The sequence below is a fragment of the Halichoeres trimaculatus genome, unplaced genomic scaffold (assembly GCF_033239565.1).
Source record: "Halichoeres trimaculatus isolate MK-OKI-2021-1 unplaced genomic scaffold, fHalTri1.1 fHalTri1_scaffold_20, whole genome shotgun sequence".
Classification (NCBI taxonomy): domain Eukaryota; kingdom Metazoa; phylum Chordata; class Actinopteri; order Labriformes; family Labridae; genus Halichoeres; species Halichoeres trimaculatus.
Window position 1 is genome coordinate 14,339,380 of NW_027437198.1, and position 15,378 is coordinate 14,354,757.

General features: G+C 43.9%; 1 protein-coding gene across 6 annotated transcripts in view; it reads left to right on the forward strand.

The window, feature by feature from the left end:
- The window catches only part of cacna1ia (calcium voltage-gated channel subunit alpha1 Ia), a 167,363-nt gene that overhangs the window by 95,653 nt on the left and 56,332 nt on the right, over positions 1 to 15,378 (forward strand). For all 6 annotated transcript variants that reach the window (XM_074696239.1, XM_074696240.1, XM_074696241.1 and 3 more), the window contains exons 6-8: positions 4,131 to 4,290; positions 11,985 to 12,333; positions 12,424 to 12,516. In XM_074696239.1, coding sequence (XP_074552340.1) covers positions 4,131 to 4,290; positions 11,985 to 12,333; positions 12,424 to 12,516 — 602 coding nt within the window. The remainder of the gene's footprint in view (positions 1 to 4,130; positions 4,291 to 11,984; positions 12,334 to 12,423; positions 12,517 to 15,378) is intronic.

Below are 15,378 nucleotides of genomic sequence, written 5' to 3' on the forward strand. Positions count from 1 at the left end.
CTGATGTTTGACACACTTTGCTTAAATCAGGAGAAATAATGAGTCCACTCCACTGCTCTTGTGATCAAGTGGCCCAGAAATCTCAGTCCCCACAGGAAATGTTACAGAAGCAAAGAATGCAAACTTTTCTTCAATACCCTCCAAAGTCTCAGAGAGACACTTTAAGCTGTTCAACTTCAGAAGAAACTCCTGAAATGAGTCTGCAGCAGATGGAGCCAATAAGAACGAAAACCCGGACGCCTAATTCACTTTGGACCTCAGGGACAGATCCTGCAGGAAGAGGAGGCTCTAAGTGATTGTGAACAGAAAGTTATACTTGTAGAGACTCACAGAAAGAGAAATACTGAGAGAGCGGTACCTTAAGTCTGCTCGTTAGATTCTCTCTGGCCTCAGACGACTGCAGGTGTGGACTTTTTCCTCCAATTATTTAACATTCAACTTAAACATCCTCCTGTTATGCTTCCAACATCTCCCTCTGAGACACTTTCTTATTCTTAATGATTATTTTAAACCAAGTTAGAGTCAAATCTCTGCTAATTCTTCTTATTTAAGGACATTAAAACGCAGGCTGTCCTCAGTGTCTGAGACGATTTTACTTCAGAGGGATGAGTAACTCAGCAGAATATATGAATGCTGTACTCTAAGTGCTTTCATCTGAAGGTGTGCATATCATGAGTTACAGTTTGTGCAGCAGTTGCATACAAATATCTATCGGCTGTTTCACTTTTAAATAGGCTGTGAGGAGTTTGAAAGTGATCTTTAAGAAGTCTCCCTTCTAGATAAATGCCTCATCGTAATCAGCACTTTAAAATGAGATTAGCAGCGCCAATATTGCCGGTTTCAAGTTATTTTAATTAGCTACTTTTCAGCTTCCAGTTGGAGTTGACCAGAACCAGATTGATTTGGGGCATGTGTTGGTCTCTATGACAACACCACTCCGGCTGACGAAGTTTAGTAGAGAGAAAAGATAAAACTCTTTCTGTGATTAATTTTGTATTGATGGTGGACACTGGAGTCTAACTGTCAGACAGCAAAAAGGACAGAAGAGCAGAAGAAAGATAAACAGGAGAGTGATACAGCCTGAGCTAACGGCTAATTAGCTGTTAGCACAGGCTGTATCACTCTATAACACAGGATCTAAACTGTTTATGATAATGTTCATTCCAAACCACAGTCAGCAGTTATTCTGCAGTGGTCTGTTCAAACTTGAGAGTCTTTAAATAAAATGAAGAGTGAGGTTACATTAGCTCTGCTTGGTAGATGACTGGCAGGACACAGCTAACCAGGATTTACTAACGTTACACATTACGGACTTGTCTTAGAGCACCGGGGCTGCCAGCTGCGCTAAATATAAACAGCTACTAAACTACTTACAGACTGACAGTGTTTACTTGTCACATTAGCCTACAGATACGGATCAGAGCACCGGGCTGACGATGTCTAACAGATAGCCGGCTACTACAACATTTGCTTGATGTCACGTTTCAAACTGGAGCGCTAATTGGCTGTACCTTACCTAGAAAAAAAGTTGTCTTCAACAAAGAAAATTTGTTTCTATCCGATCTCCATTTAATCCCAAAACAAACACACGCCATGCTGATGTAGTTTACAGTGGGTGGTGACTCCGGGCCACAAGGTGGCGAGGGAGTGCGATTAAAACAGATCCTCCTCACAGCATCTTTAAGGACATTAACATGCAGGCTGTCTTCAGTGTCTGTGATGATTTCACTTCAGAGGGTTGAGTTACTCAGCAGAATATATGAATGCTGTACTCTAAGTGCTTTCATCTGAAGGTGTGCATATCATGAGTTACAGTTTGTTCAGCAGATGCATACAAATAACTATCATCTGTTTCACTTTTAATTGAATCATCACGGCGTCAGTTATTCCCACAAAGTTAAACTTTCACCTCCCTCACAGCTTAGGAGAAACATTGCTGGATTAAAAAAATTAGGATTCAAAGAATTAGGATTGAATGGGTTTATGTAAATGCAGACTGAGCCCTGTGTGTGTGTTGTAAGTTGCCATCAGTAAGCCGTATGAGTATGTGGAAGCCCCATTTTGCCTCCTCTCCGTGACCCCCATCAGAGGTGAGGCAGCGTGGGGATAAAGCTATTTGTTCCTCGTTTTGTTGGACGGCTGCTGTGCTCACAGGAACACGGGGAACATGAGCACATCCTGACCCTCACACACCCCAATCTGTAACCTTCCAACCAAAGCAGCAGATAATAGTCCTGAGGTATGTGGTTGTGGACTGTTGCGTTTCGCCTCTGTTTTGACGAAATTGGTGTGAAACAGAGGGAGAGCCAGACGGGACGGGAGAGGAAGCACAATGAGGAGGATCAGGAGGAGTCTGGGATAGGGAGGAGACTCCTCTCGGTCTTTGGTGAATAGAATAGACAGAGTTGAAAATGTGTTTCTCTTGTGGTGTGTGGAGGACATCCATCTTTATCTGGGAGCAGCAGGAGGCGGCACACTGGCGCAGCCACAGGAGGAGAGATGGATGGAGGCTGGTATTAGAGGAGAGAGAAGGAGGAGTGTGACTTCATACTGTTTCTTTGCTTCTTTAACTTTTGTTTGTTCTTTTCCTCTTATATTTGATTTGAAGCACTTTTTTTGTCTTCTTTTATCTTGGCACTCCCTTTTTTTCGGCACAGCCTCGGGCCCTGTCTCATTCTCCTTCTCCTCCTCCATTCGTCTCTCCCCCTCCTCACCCAATTAGGCCTAATGGGACGGTGGCCTAATGACGAGGACCCTGGGGAACAAACACATTAAGTCGAGCCTCCAGCCACCGCCGGAGACACACACACACACACACACACACACACTCACGAGCAACACTGCTGCTCTCCATTTAATACCAGATGACGAGAAAAATTAGCCATAGGGGACGACACTCTCTGAGGTCCCTGGATAAAATAGAAAATCACTTTCATTGCTGTTTTATTTTTGATCTGCACGTTAACGCCAAATCCAGGCTTCACAAACCTCTCTGCAGAAAGCGTGCCAGAGTTTCAGCGTCTCCAGATCCATAGAAAGGGAGAGTGACAAAATTCAAGATGAGCAGAAATGTTCACCCTTTGTTTATGTTTGCATGGCGTGTGTGTGTGTGTGTTTGTGATGTTTTCATCGTCATTTATGTGTGTTTTTTCTTCATGTCTGCTCACTCTCATCCTCTCGCGCTCTCTCTTTCACAGCTTCTCTCCTGTCACTCAGTCCGTTGGCTCTTTATCTGCTCCGTTGTGTTTCTGACACATTAACCCTCCGCAGAGTTGTTATTCACTGATCCCAGTGTGCCGCTAAAACACACAAACACATGAGACACACAAACATCTCATTAGACTCATAGTAACACCTAAACACCCCCACACACACATGCTCACACACCTCCCAGGTGTCAGTGTGTGGTAGTGTCACCTCAGCAGTAGGTCTCTTCTCTCTTTCCTTTATCCAATCAGCTCTCTTTATGTTCCCTGTTTACGTCTCAGTGTGTCGTCGTCGCTGCAGGACAGGCCGAGCCACGGGAGAGGAGGTCATCAGTGTTTGACACGAGTACACGCTGTACTTCTGATCAGACGGATAAACTTCTGAGTTCATGGTGGATGGATTTTAATCTGCTGTCTAAGGAGACAGACAGAAATGCCCCAGAATGCTGTCGATGCTGTAAAACAGCACAGTTCTCTAGAAGCTACCATCACTTATTCAACAAACACAAGCTACCGGTGTTCTGATGAGAAGGATTAGCTCTCAGGGACCTCAGTCCATTACGCCTCTAATGAATGACATAACTGACCCCCTGATGTTTCCCACGATTGAGCATGATGATAACGCTTTATTGAGGCTCAACTGTCAGCTCTGGTGTCTGGTTTCCTGCTGAGGGTCAGGGATGGATTCTGGTCTAAGTGAAACCAAAGATACCCACGATTAGAGATGTCACTGCTCAGCTGTTCACCCTTCATTCAACCTAAACTCTTCCTGTGACTCAGCAGATTAAAGCAACTCTAAATAGTTTACAGGCTGTTTACCTGATGGAGTTTTTAAATGTTAAGTTGTCATCTGTAATGAGAAGAATGCAGCTCACAGCGCCAAGTGTTTGTCAAATGTGTGATCATGTCATCTTCTGCACACAGGTATGCGTATCCTGGTGAACCTGCTGCTGGACACTCTACCCATGCTGGGCAACGTGCTGCTGCTCTGCTTCTTCGTCTTCTTCATCTTTGGTATTATTGGCGTGCAGCTGTGGGCGGGGCTTCTTAGGAACCGCTGTTACCTGGAGGAGAACTTTACCCTGTAAGTAAAGGCTTTGGATCACTACGGGAAAAAAGACAGATGTGTGAAAATTCAACACATCACTGCAAGAACAAACTTAAGATATACAGTGGGAAAAATAAGTATTGAGCGCGTCAACTTTTTTCTCATCACATTTTTTCCAAAGCTGCAATTCAAACAAAATTTCTACCAGACATTGGTATTAACACAAATAATCCACACGTGAAAAGAAATCACAATGTTCAGGTCCATGAAAAATGATTATCAGGAATTAAGTGTGATAACGGGAAAAAAGTATTGAACACGCTAAGACTCGACCAGACAACATTCTCCCAGTATTCTACAGGCTTGTCAAGATGATGTTTAGCAAACTTTAAACAAGCTTCAACATGCCTTTTCTCGAGGAATGGAGTATTGCGGGCTCACCTGCAAGGCGGTGGAGTACATTGCCTGTTGTTTTCTCTGTAACAATTGTACCTGCTGCCTCCAAGTCTTTCTGGAGCACTTTCAGGGTGGTCCTTGGCTCGTTGAGTACTCTTCTGGCTATCTTTCTGACTCCCTGGTCAGAAATCTTGCAAGAAGCTCCTGTGCGTGGCCTGTTGATGGTAAGGTGGTGCCTCTTCCACTTGCCAATAATGGCCCCAACGGTGCTGACTGGAATATTCAGGTGCTTTGATATAAATCTGTAACCAGTTCCATTCTGATGCTGAGCAACAAAAACTACCTTTTTGATAGGACCATCAATTTGCTCTAGCCCAGCTGATGTTGGTTTGCACTAATTGGAAGTTCAAGTAATAATTACTGACAGATTTCAGGTGGTATAGTGCATTTCCTTGCCAAAGCATACATCCTCCATGGTGTATTCAATACCTTTTTCCTGTGTTATCCTACTAAATTCCACATAATCATTATTCATGGACCTGAATGTTGTGATTTCTTTTCATTTGTGGATTATTTGAGTGAATACCAATGTCTGGTCAAAATATTGTTTGAATTGCATCTTTGAAAATTAATGTAATGAGAAAATAGTTGACGGGTTCAATACTTATTTTCCCCACTGGACAATATTCAAAAAGTACCATATAAAAGATATACCTTTTACAATAAAAAAATTACCCTCTTATTAATAAAATATACAATTTCTAGAGGATATGTATTTATTTCACTTCCCCTCCAGGGCATGCCTGTCTCAGTCAGACTGTGTGTCTTAACAGACCTCACTCAACATTGCGGAGTGCAGCGATTAACACAATGAGACTGGGAAAAGTGTTTAATATAACATGAATTTAAGAAGAACTGGACTCGACATTCTTCCATACAAGCTACAGATACACAATTGGTTCTAGGAAATTGCCATGTGGCCAAAAATCATGTATCCTGATATTTTTTAAAGCCTATTTAGCAGTGACATGGGGGTACATAGCAAGTCTCTTTCCATCTTATGTCAAACAAAAGCGCTGTTCGAACCTCCATTAAGAATGCCCAAATCCGTCTTAAACATTTTTGACCAAAGAATAATCAGAAAAAAGCTGCAGAAACCTCCTCAAAAAAATATTACAAACCAAAATTACAGAGATGCCAGACCAGATTAGTATTATCAGAGGACCTGTGTGTGTCCCAAAGTGTGGTAGGTGATTTACCAAAACACAAACGTCCTCAGTAATTATGACAAATTATCAGAGGTCCCCAGGTGAAACTAATCCAATGTGAACAGGGCTTATGAAAGGGGCACAACTTTACATTTTTTAAATTACTGACTCCTGCTTGCAAACTGCAACCTCAAGCCGTACAAACATTATAATTCCAGTTGTTTCTGTGAATTGCAGTGTTCCTACAATCAATCACACAACAGTTCTTCCTCATTTTTTAATATTGTTCTTAAGTCTAGACATTATTGAAGCCAACACTGAAACTCATTGGGTGTCACCTCAGTGACTTCCACTTGCCGTGACCTCATGTGCATAACCTCTGCATGTGAAAGTATACAGCCTGGCACAGACTGACAGGTGGATGTGTTTCAGCTGTTAGCAGCGATGCTACGTTCGTAATTACACCCCTCTGCCTGCTTCTATATCAGCGATAAGTCAGCATTTCATACAGAAATCGAACCAGGAACCTCTGAGTGATGTTGCTGAGGCTGCAGCCATGTTTCATACTGGCTGTGGTTTCCATGTTTTCATCTCCATCTCACTCTGAGGCTTCAAAGCTTCAGGAACAGAGCAGCTTTCCCCAGTTTGCAGCTGAGAGCGTGATTAGAATCCAGCTGCATGCCTCCATATTCATGACTCTCCATGGCAGCATCACCCACTGTGTGTGTGTGTGTGTGTGTTTGTGTGTGTGTGTCTGAGTGACATGCACCAGTGTTCAGGAGTGTTCCTTTTCATGGCATTGTCTCGGCTTCCTTTCTAATGTTAGCACTGACTCACTGCAGAGACACACTCTCTCCCCTGATGTGTGTGCCTTAATGTGTGTGTAGGATGCGCACACCCTTCTGAATTGTGTGTTAACGTGTGTGTGCTGCAGATAGAGCTCTGTGCTGACACAGTGAATCCTGAAAGACGACCCGTGTCACCTTAAAGCTTAGAGGAACATTACCTCCTCTCACCTTTACATTAACGCTCTGTCAGGTGTGTTTTCCTCCATCCCGTTCCCCGACCTGAGTGGTGATCGTTTATGAATCCAGTGATCCTGATTATTAAGCTAAGTATTAATTTAGAGCTGTTATTTGAGGCGTTGCACTAACACATCACGCAGGTTTGTCAGGGCGCTTATGTGCTTAATGAGAGAGGTCATTCTCAGTTAGCGCTGGAGGACTATTATGCTAAGTAAAGGGCTAACATTAGCTCTCTGGGAGGGTGTAATAGAGTGGGCTGAGTGTCACAGTCAAGTGCAGTACTCACTTTGGCATTTCAAACCCTCCCTCCGTCTGATCTCTACTTTCTCCTCATGCCTTATTCTTTCTTTTCTCCAGCTCTAATAGCCTTCCTGTTTCCTCCTGATTTATTTCCCCAATTTGAAAAAAATACATCCAGAGCCGAGCGATTTGTTGTGGAGACACATTCATTCTCCGAGCTGCCTCATTACAAAACATATTTTGCTGTAATGGCCACAGAGAGCAGGTCAACCGCACTTAAAAAGACATTTTTATTGTTAAGGAGAGTTTGTCTGATTAACTCTCAAAGTAAGATTAAGAAGCTTCTCTCTCTTTCCTTTCATTATTCTCCCATCCCTTATCTGCTTTTGTAAGCTGTGCTCTCCTCTTTTAAAGCAATCCTTCCTTCCCCTAGAGTCTCTCCTAATAATACTGCGGGAAACTTTCTCTCCTCTTGGCTGCAGCTTCCATCTTTACCTCTGCGTCTCTCTCCATCGGCAGGTGTGTTCTCTGTGTGAAGCCAAGTTTTCTCTGTGCCATGCTGTGCAATGCTGTGCAATGCCAGGTCACTGACAGGAGGGAACAGCCTTCATTCATGCTCCGCTAGTCTGACAGGCCTAAACACACACACACACACACACACACACACACACACACACACACACACAAAAAACTTTTCTTTTTCTCTCGTAGCTCTGCGTCTTTGTGTCTGTCTGTACCTGGGGACCATTTGCAAGGTCAGCTTCTTCACTGCTGTCCTGTCATATATTTGTCATAAGCTGTGTCTCAGTTCATACCAGCAGATCCTCCTTGTTTTGTACAACCACCATTATTGATCCTTGAATCAGTTTGCACACATGTGCGTGTGTGTGGTTTGTGGTTTAGGGAAGAGGGGGGCTTCCCCTACATTAGATGTCAGCATTAACTTGACCCAGCTGCTGACAGGAGACAGAGAAAGACAAAAGAGGAGGACAATGAAAGCAGGAGGTGACTGTAAATGAGAGAAAGATGCTGAGTGGGTCTGAAAGAGAGGTTGAATAAAAATGTTAGGAATAAAGATCGCTCAGGTGTTGCATTCACTTTAAATCAAGGTAAGGCTTGTGGAATACACTCACCGGCCACTTTATTAGGTACACCTTGCTAGTACCGGGTTGGACCCCTTTTGCTTTCAGAACTGCCTCAATCCTTTGTGGCATAGATTCAACAAGGTATTGGAAACATCCCTCAGAGAGTTTGGTCCATATTGACATGATAGCATCACACAGTTGCTGCAGATTTGTCGGCTGAACATCCATGATGAGAATCTCCCGTTCCACCACATCCCAAAGATGCTCTATTGGATTGAGATCTGGGGACTGTGGAGACCATTTGAGTACAGTGAACTCATTGTCATGTTGAAGAAACCAGTCTGAGATGATTCCAGCTTTATGACATGGAGCGTTATCCTGCTGGAAGTATCCATCAGAAGATGGGTACACTGTGCTCATAAAGGGATGGACATGGTCAGCAACAATACTCAGGTAGGCTGTGGACTTTAAACCATGCTCAGGTGGTACTAAGGGCCAAAGGTGTGCCTAGAAAATATCCCCCACACCCTCACACCACCAGCAGCCTGAACCGTTGATACAAGGCAGGATGGATTCATGCTTTCATGTTGTTGACGCCAAATTCTGACCCTGCCATCTGAATGTGGAGCAGAAATCCAGACTCATCAGACCAGGCAACGTTTTTCCAATCTTCTATTGTCCAGTTTTGGTGTTGCTGTGTGAATTGTAGCCTCAGTTTCCTGTTCTTAGCTGACAGGAGGGTCACCCAGTGTGGTCTTCTGCTGCTGTAGCCCATCTGCCTCAAGGTTGGACGTGTTGTGTGTTCAGAGATGCTCTTCTGCAGACCTCTGTTGTAACAAGTGGTTATTTGAGTTACTGTTGCCTTTCTATCAGCTCCAACCAGTCTGTCCATTCTCCTCTGACCTCTGGCATCAACAAGGCATTTTGGCCCACAGAACTGCTGCTCACTGGATATTTTCTCTTTTTGGGACCATTCTCTGTAAACCCTAGAGATGGTTGTTGGTTAAAATCCCAGTAGATCAGCAGCTTCTGAAACAACCATGCCACGTTCAAAGACACTGAAATCACCTTTCTTCCTCATTCTGATGCTCGGTTTGAACTGCAGCAGATCGTCTTGACCATGTCTACTTGCCTAAATGCATTGAGTAGCTGCCATGTGATTGGCTGATTAGAAATTTGCGCTAACGTTTAATCTGACAGGTGTGGTTAATAAAGTGGCCAGTGAGTCTATGAGAGTGTATCAAGTGAACTTTCTGTAGTACCAAGTACCCATTTAGATAAAATCAAATGGTACTTGGCACTTGATATAAGCCTTCTCCCCTTTGTCTCCAGCAGTAGAATGAGTCAGAAGGTCTTAGACCTAGCTCTTTGTGAATATTTACTTATTATCAGATATTATTGAAGGTTCAGTTATATTGTTGCAGTGATTTATTGTGGTAAGTTATGGCTACATTATTCAACATGAAAAATGCACTTCTTCTTGCACTTGATGGCAGCACCTGCAGCCAAATAACTTGAAGCACTTTGGTTTACCAAGGTTTTCCCTTCTGTCGAAATTCTTGCTTTGTGTTGTACGTCACTTTGGAAAAAAGTGTCTGCTAATAGAAGTTGTAAAATTGCGGAATGTTTATTACCACATTAACTGACATAAAAGTATCGATAATTAGTACGGTTGAGTACCGATACCAATTGCCAGATACCAGGAATCAGTGCCGTTCTGTTTCCAATGTGAGAGGTACCCATCCCCAGTGCAGGTGTGAGCAGCTATGCAGAAAGTGGGTCCTCGTTCAGGAAGTACAGGAATGAGAAAATAGACTGATGAGTTCAGGGAAGCAGGGTTAAATGTGAGGAAGCACACGGAGGGAGTTAAAAGGAGCTAAAGTGACACACAGAGGAGGAGCGGTGAGTAAATACTGCAGGTCCACTCACCCTGCATGTGTTGTGTAGGCCTGCTGAGGGAGAGCGGCTATTTTTATCGTTCTCACGGCCCACCTGTAGTATGAGCATCCACTGCGTGCCCTTATTTACTCCACAGACATGTCAGAAAACACACACATACACGTATCAGGCCTGACTGGCTCAGCAGTGCCTTTTCCTGCTGGGTGAGATCCAGCCTTGCTTTTGCACGCAACGTGTCCTCTGTGTCTAGAAAGAAGGACTGCTTTGGATGATTTCCTGCTGATCGGTTTAATAATGAAACGTGTTTGAAAATCAAGCACCTTCCTCAGGTGTTAAAAAATAAAGCCAGAAAGGGAGCGCTGCAACTGCAGTTCCCTGTGTGTCCACTAGAGTCTGTCTCTGGCATCAGTCCTGCAGGTGGACAGGATGTGGGTGAGTCTCTTCTGCAGGATCTCATTAAAAGTTGGAGGTGAGGAGACACCTGAAGAGATGATGAGGTGCTTCAGATAGAGGCAATCACTTAGATCAGATTAGTAGTGTGTGTGTGTGTGTGTGTGTGTGTGTGTGTGTGTGTGTGTGTGTGTGTGTGTGTGTGTGTGTGTGTGTGAGTGTGTGTGTGTGTGTGTGTGTGTGTGTGTGTGTGTGTGTGTGTGTGTGTGTGTGTGTCATCATCAAGTTTGGCAAGAATCACCCAAAAAGACCCCACTCACTGACTCACTGAAGAGAAGCTCTCACGGATGCTGAATGAGTTCATTTAACACATAAGTGTGTGTGTGTGTGTGTGTGTGTGTGTGTGTGTGTGTGTGTGTGTGTGTGGTGTGTGTGTGTGTGTGTGTGTGTGTGTGTGTGTGTGTGTGTGTGTGTGTGTGTGTGTGTGTGTGTGTGTGTGTGTGTGTGTGTATGGTGTGTGTGTGTGTGTGATAGGTGTCAAAGTAAGAGAGTATAGTCTGTTTTTCTGTTGATTTCACGCTAGTGCGCACACAATCTCACACACTCTTTCCACATGACTTAGTTTACATGATTAAACACTCGTCGTCTGGTGCTCAACACAAACCAAACACACACACTTGGCCCGTAGCATTGGCTACGAATGATACAGCTGCAAAATACAGAAACACTCTCTCACAGAGAACATTGTGAGAAGTATCAGGGTAAAACTCAGCAGTAGAAACATGTTGATCAAATTTAGGGGTCTGAGATATCACTCAGTGACATGAAATGAGATGAGATGAGATGAGATGAGATGAGATGGTGAATCCAGCCTCTAAACTGGTTATTTTCCTGTTTCCATGAACCAACTTTTCACTCTCACATAAACTTTCTGTGCTACACTCAGGGTGTAAATGTAACGCCTCCTCCCTGCTCCCAACAGTCGAGTAAAAGAGCAGATGTAATTGAATGAGACGTCTTTGGTGGTGTTAGACTTCTCCTCAGGCCTCTCATTTTGTCATGTCCTGACCAAAGCCTGACCCCACCCCTGTTTACCGCTCCTGTCAGCACGCCTTTGGTTCGCTGCACTAGCTTAAGGCGCTGCTGGCTAGTTCACTGCTGGGTCAGGTTTTCTCTCATTCTCACATATTGAACCTCTCACAGCCCAGCTTGGGTCTAGATAATAGTCTGGCTGCTGGGCCTCTTTGCTCCCTGTGTGTCTGAATGTATTTGTGATTATGGAGGATTAAAATGGCCAAACGGGTCGGATATAAAGTGGGCAAAAGTGTGTGCAAATATGCAGGATGTACAGGTTTACCTCTTTGGTAAAGTGAGCAGGACGCTTCAGTGGATCTGACCCTGACAGGACGAGCAGGATAAAAAAAGAGCTACCAACCCCTGCATCTTCTCTGTGACCATCTCAGAGTCTCACCCTGTCCCTCCCACAGCTCCTCAGGTATGACCCTCCCTCCTCCTTACTACCAGCCAGAGGAGGACGACGAGCGCCCCTTCATCTGCTCCCTGGCGTCCGACAACGGCATCATGTCATGTTCCGATGTGCCGGCGAGGCGTGAAGGAGGACGTACGTGCTGCCTGGACAGAGAGGACGCACTGCACAGACAGGCTCTGGGCCTGAGTCCTGAGCCGATAGTGAACAGCAGCGGTGCTGGAGAAGCTCTGGGTCTGTGCATCAACTGGAACCAGTACTACACCCGCTGCCACACAGGAAGTAGCAACCCTCACAAAGGGGCCATCAACTTTGACAACATCGTGTACGCCTGGATCGTCATTTTTCAGGTACTGATGCTGTTTTGACGACAGTTTTTCTCTTTTAAATAAATCTCATTAATAGAGATTCATATTTTGTTGTCTCTGAATTTCCTCCAGGTGATCACTCTGGAAGGCTGGGTGGAGATAATGTATTACGTGATGGACGCCCACTCCTTCTACAACTTCATCTACTTCATCTTGCTCATCATCGTGAGTAAAGTTTTCATCTTTTCACCTCTTATTTTCACAGCTCTGGGCCGGTATGCATCACAGGCCATTAGCGGGGACCATTTGTACTAACGGCCAAAAAAAAAAAAAAAGTTTGGTGGTATGCTCATAAGCCAGGTTTACGGCCCAAAAGAGTGTTAATTTTAATGGAGGTAGACCCCACCATTACTGTCACGAACGGCAGGATTATAGTGCCTGTTCAGCTGTTTGAAGGCAGACATTGCGCGATCGTTTTACACGAAATATGCAAAGACAGTGGACAATCCTTTGGAAGGATGACAATCAGGGCTTGACATGAACTTTTTTGCTCACCAGCCGCTGTGGCTAGTGGTATCCCTGAGTTACTAGCTGCTCAGTATTTTCACCGGCCACAATTTGTTGTTGGATAATTATGTTCAATATGATTAAAGCCGATGATGACATGCTGAAGTTTACTTAAAAAAGATTTACAACCTTTTTTAATGTAAATGACCCCTATGCAAACTCAAAACAAGACTAGATCAATGTTAAAATCCACAGGTCCTTAATCAGGTATTCAGCTCTGATAAAGTTGTGTTTAACATTGTGCTCCTTTCATATGAAAATATGCAGTCTACTAAGACATAGTAATTAAAATAGTAGTTTGTTATTGCTTATAATAAAATGGTAAAGGGGATTAATTTAACTAATAAAAACTCAGCAAGAGACACTGTCTGCTTAAATATTTATTAACGATTGTAATCAGAAGATCATTTCTTTTTTTATGAGAATGACAATGAGGGAGAGGTAAATTAAATTTCCTCAGAGTTTTCATCATCAGATTCATCTTTTTGCTTGTCTCTCTGCTCCATGTTAGAGATAAAATTCAACCTGCCAAAGTGACCAGTGGGAGCAGCGGTGTTACCAGCCACTGCTGAAATCCACCCGCATTTGGCCGGTGTTAATGTCAAGCCCTGGTGGCAATGTGTAGCCATACAGCAACTTTAGATTTAGAAGAGGCATTTTTTCAGTGAACAGATGAGATGAGGGACACAATCAAAGTCTTAAACTGGCAAGGCTTGCTGCCGTAAGTTTTACAAGTTTGATTTGCTCTTTGCCTTTATACGTCTGGTTCCTTCGACGATAAGTGTGATAACATGTTGGAGTTCATAAACTTATTATTTTACTTATTATAATATTATTATAACTTATTATTTTATTCATAGAGGAACTGGGGCATTGCGCTTGTTCCACAAAGCAGTTTTTATTTTACTGATTGTATTATTGAGGTTTTCTGCTGGTCTGTACCTGTGTCAGTGGCAGACGTGCGCAGTTTGAATTTTTTTGATGGGGTTTTCTAGGAGGTTTTCCTGAATTTTGATGTAATCTGCACCTGTGTCTCTTCCATGGTGTAATTAGTTAACTGGCCGATCATTTGCAGTCTTGCATGCGGCTAACGCTGCAGCCAAACGGGCCGCACCATAACAGAACGTTAGGACTGGTGGTCCTGTTTGTTTTCTGACTGAACATGCATACAGGCCCTGAGTGAAATATATAAACTCTGAGATGTGACTGCGAGCGGACTCTTGGAGACATATTTATTATAACATCCCATATTTATGAGGACATCTGAGACCGCCCACTGTCGATGCATTGGATTATGATATTTCCTGGCTGGTGTTGATAGACTGGCGGAAATCAATAGTAACATAAAGAAGTGTCTGCAGAACTGTGAGTAAAAGCAAACAGTAATCAGAGTGGAAGACCTCCCCTTCCTCCTCCTCCTCCTCCTCTTTCTGTTGTTCACCTGTCGGGCTGAGGTGAGTCCCGGCGCCGAGGCTACAGCTGTAAATTTCCTCCTCTCTTTGACACGTCTGACCTGAGGTTGGTTTTCCAGTGTGAGCGATCTTGTTGCACCCAAAGATAGCAGACGTGGTGTCACAGAGAAATCACCTTTGCCTCTTTTTCTGCTGCTGCACTGATCACAATCTCGCTCTGTGTGGATTAGACTGCCTCCTACAACCGCTACAGTAATATCTGGTGCAGAGCGCCTCGATCATCAGCGCAGGGATAGATTTAGAGGAGCGGAATGACCCCCTACCTCGAGACCTAATTGGTAAAGGTGCAAAGTGTGGAGATGAGGATATTCAGTCAGATGTCAGACTCACTCTGTCTGAGATAACAGCCAAACAGAGAACAGAGGGAGCAAACAGGCTCATTTGAATCCAAGTTGAACACACAGAGCTCGAGCAGATAACAAGCAGCAAACACACAGTTCTGTTAGTGTTGCATGATTGATTGACACAAATGTGCTTCCTCCTTCCTCCAAGTCTCTGGCCCCACCGCTGTCTGCTCTGCAGCTTGTTATTTAAGGTCCAAAGAAAAGTGTCGCTACAGGATTCAGTCAAGCACTTTCATTAGCCCTGTAGCGAAAGGCTCACCTTTACGCTGTCTGTTTTTATTTTTCGGTCAAAGTTTTTGTGATCTTTCACAGATCTGATTCAGTGTGTGCTGTGTAATAATTCAGCAGCAGTACCTCCTGCTTTAAAGCTTGTTAGCTCACCCTGCAGAAAGAGAAGCCCTCTCTGACACAAAACTTTACAACAAACAAAAGTTTGATGTGGTGGTGTCGGGGTTTCATATCTGCACAGGAAAGCTTCTGCATGCAAGGTTTCGGTTGCAGTTTTGAGTGTAGTGTAGTTTTTTGTGTTGTGTGTGTGTGTGTGTGTGTGTGTGTGTGTGTGTGTGTGTGTGTGTGTGTGTGTGTGTGTGTGTGTGTGATTTTGCATTTGTAATGATCACCTGAATGTGTAAAACCGGACTGTCCGAGCTGATTATGCGCAGAGCTGCCCACTGATCAGAATTACACGCACACACACACACACG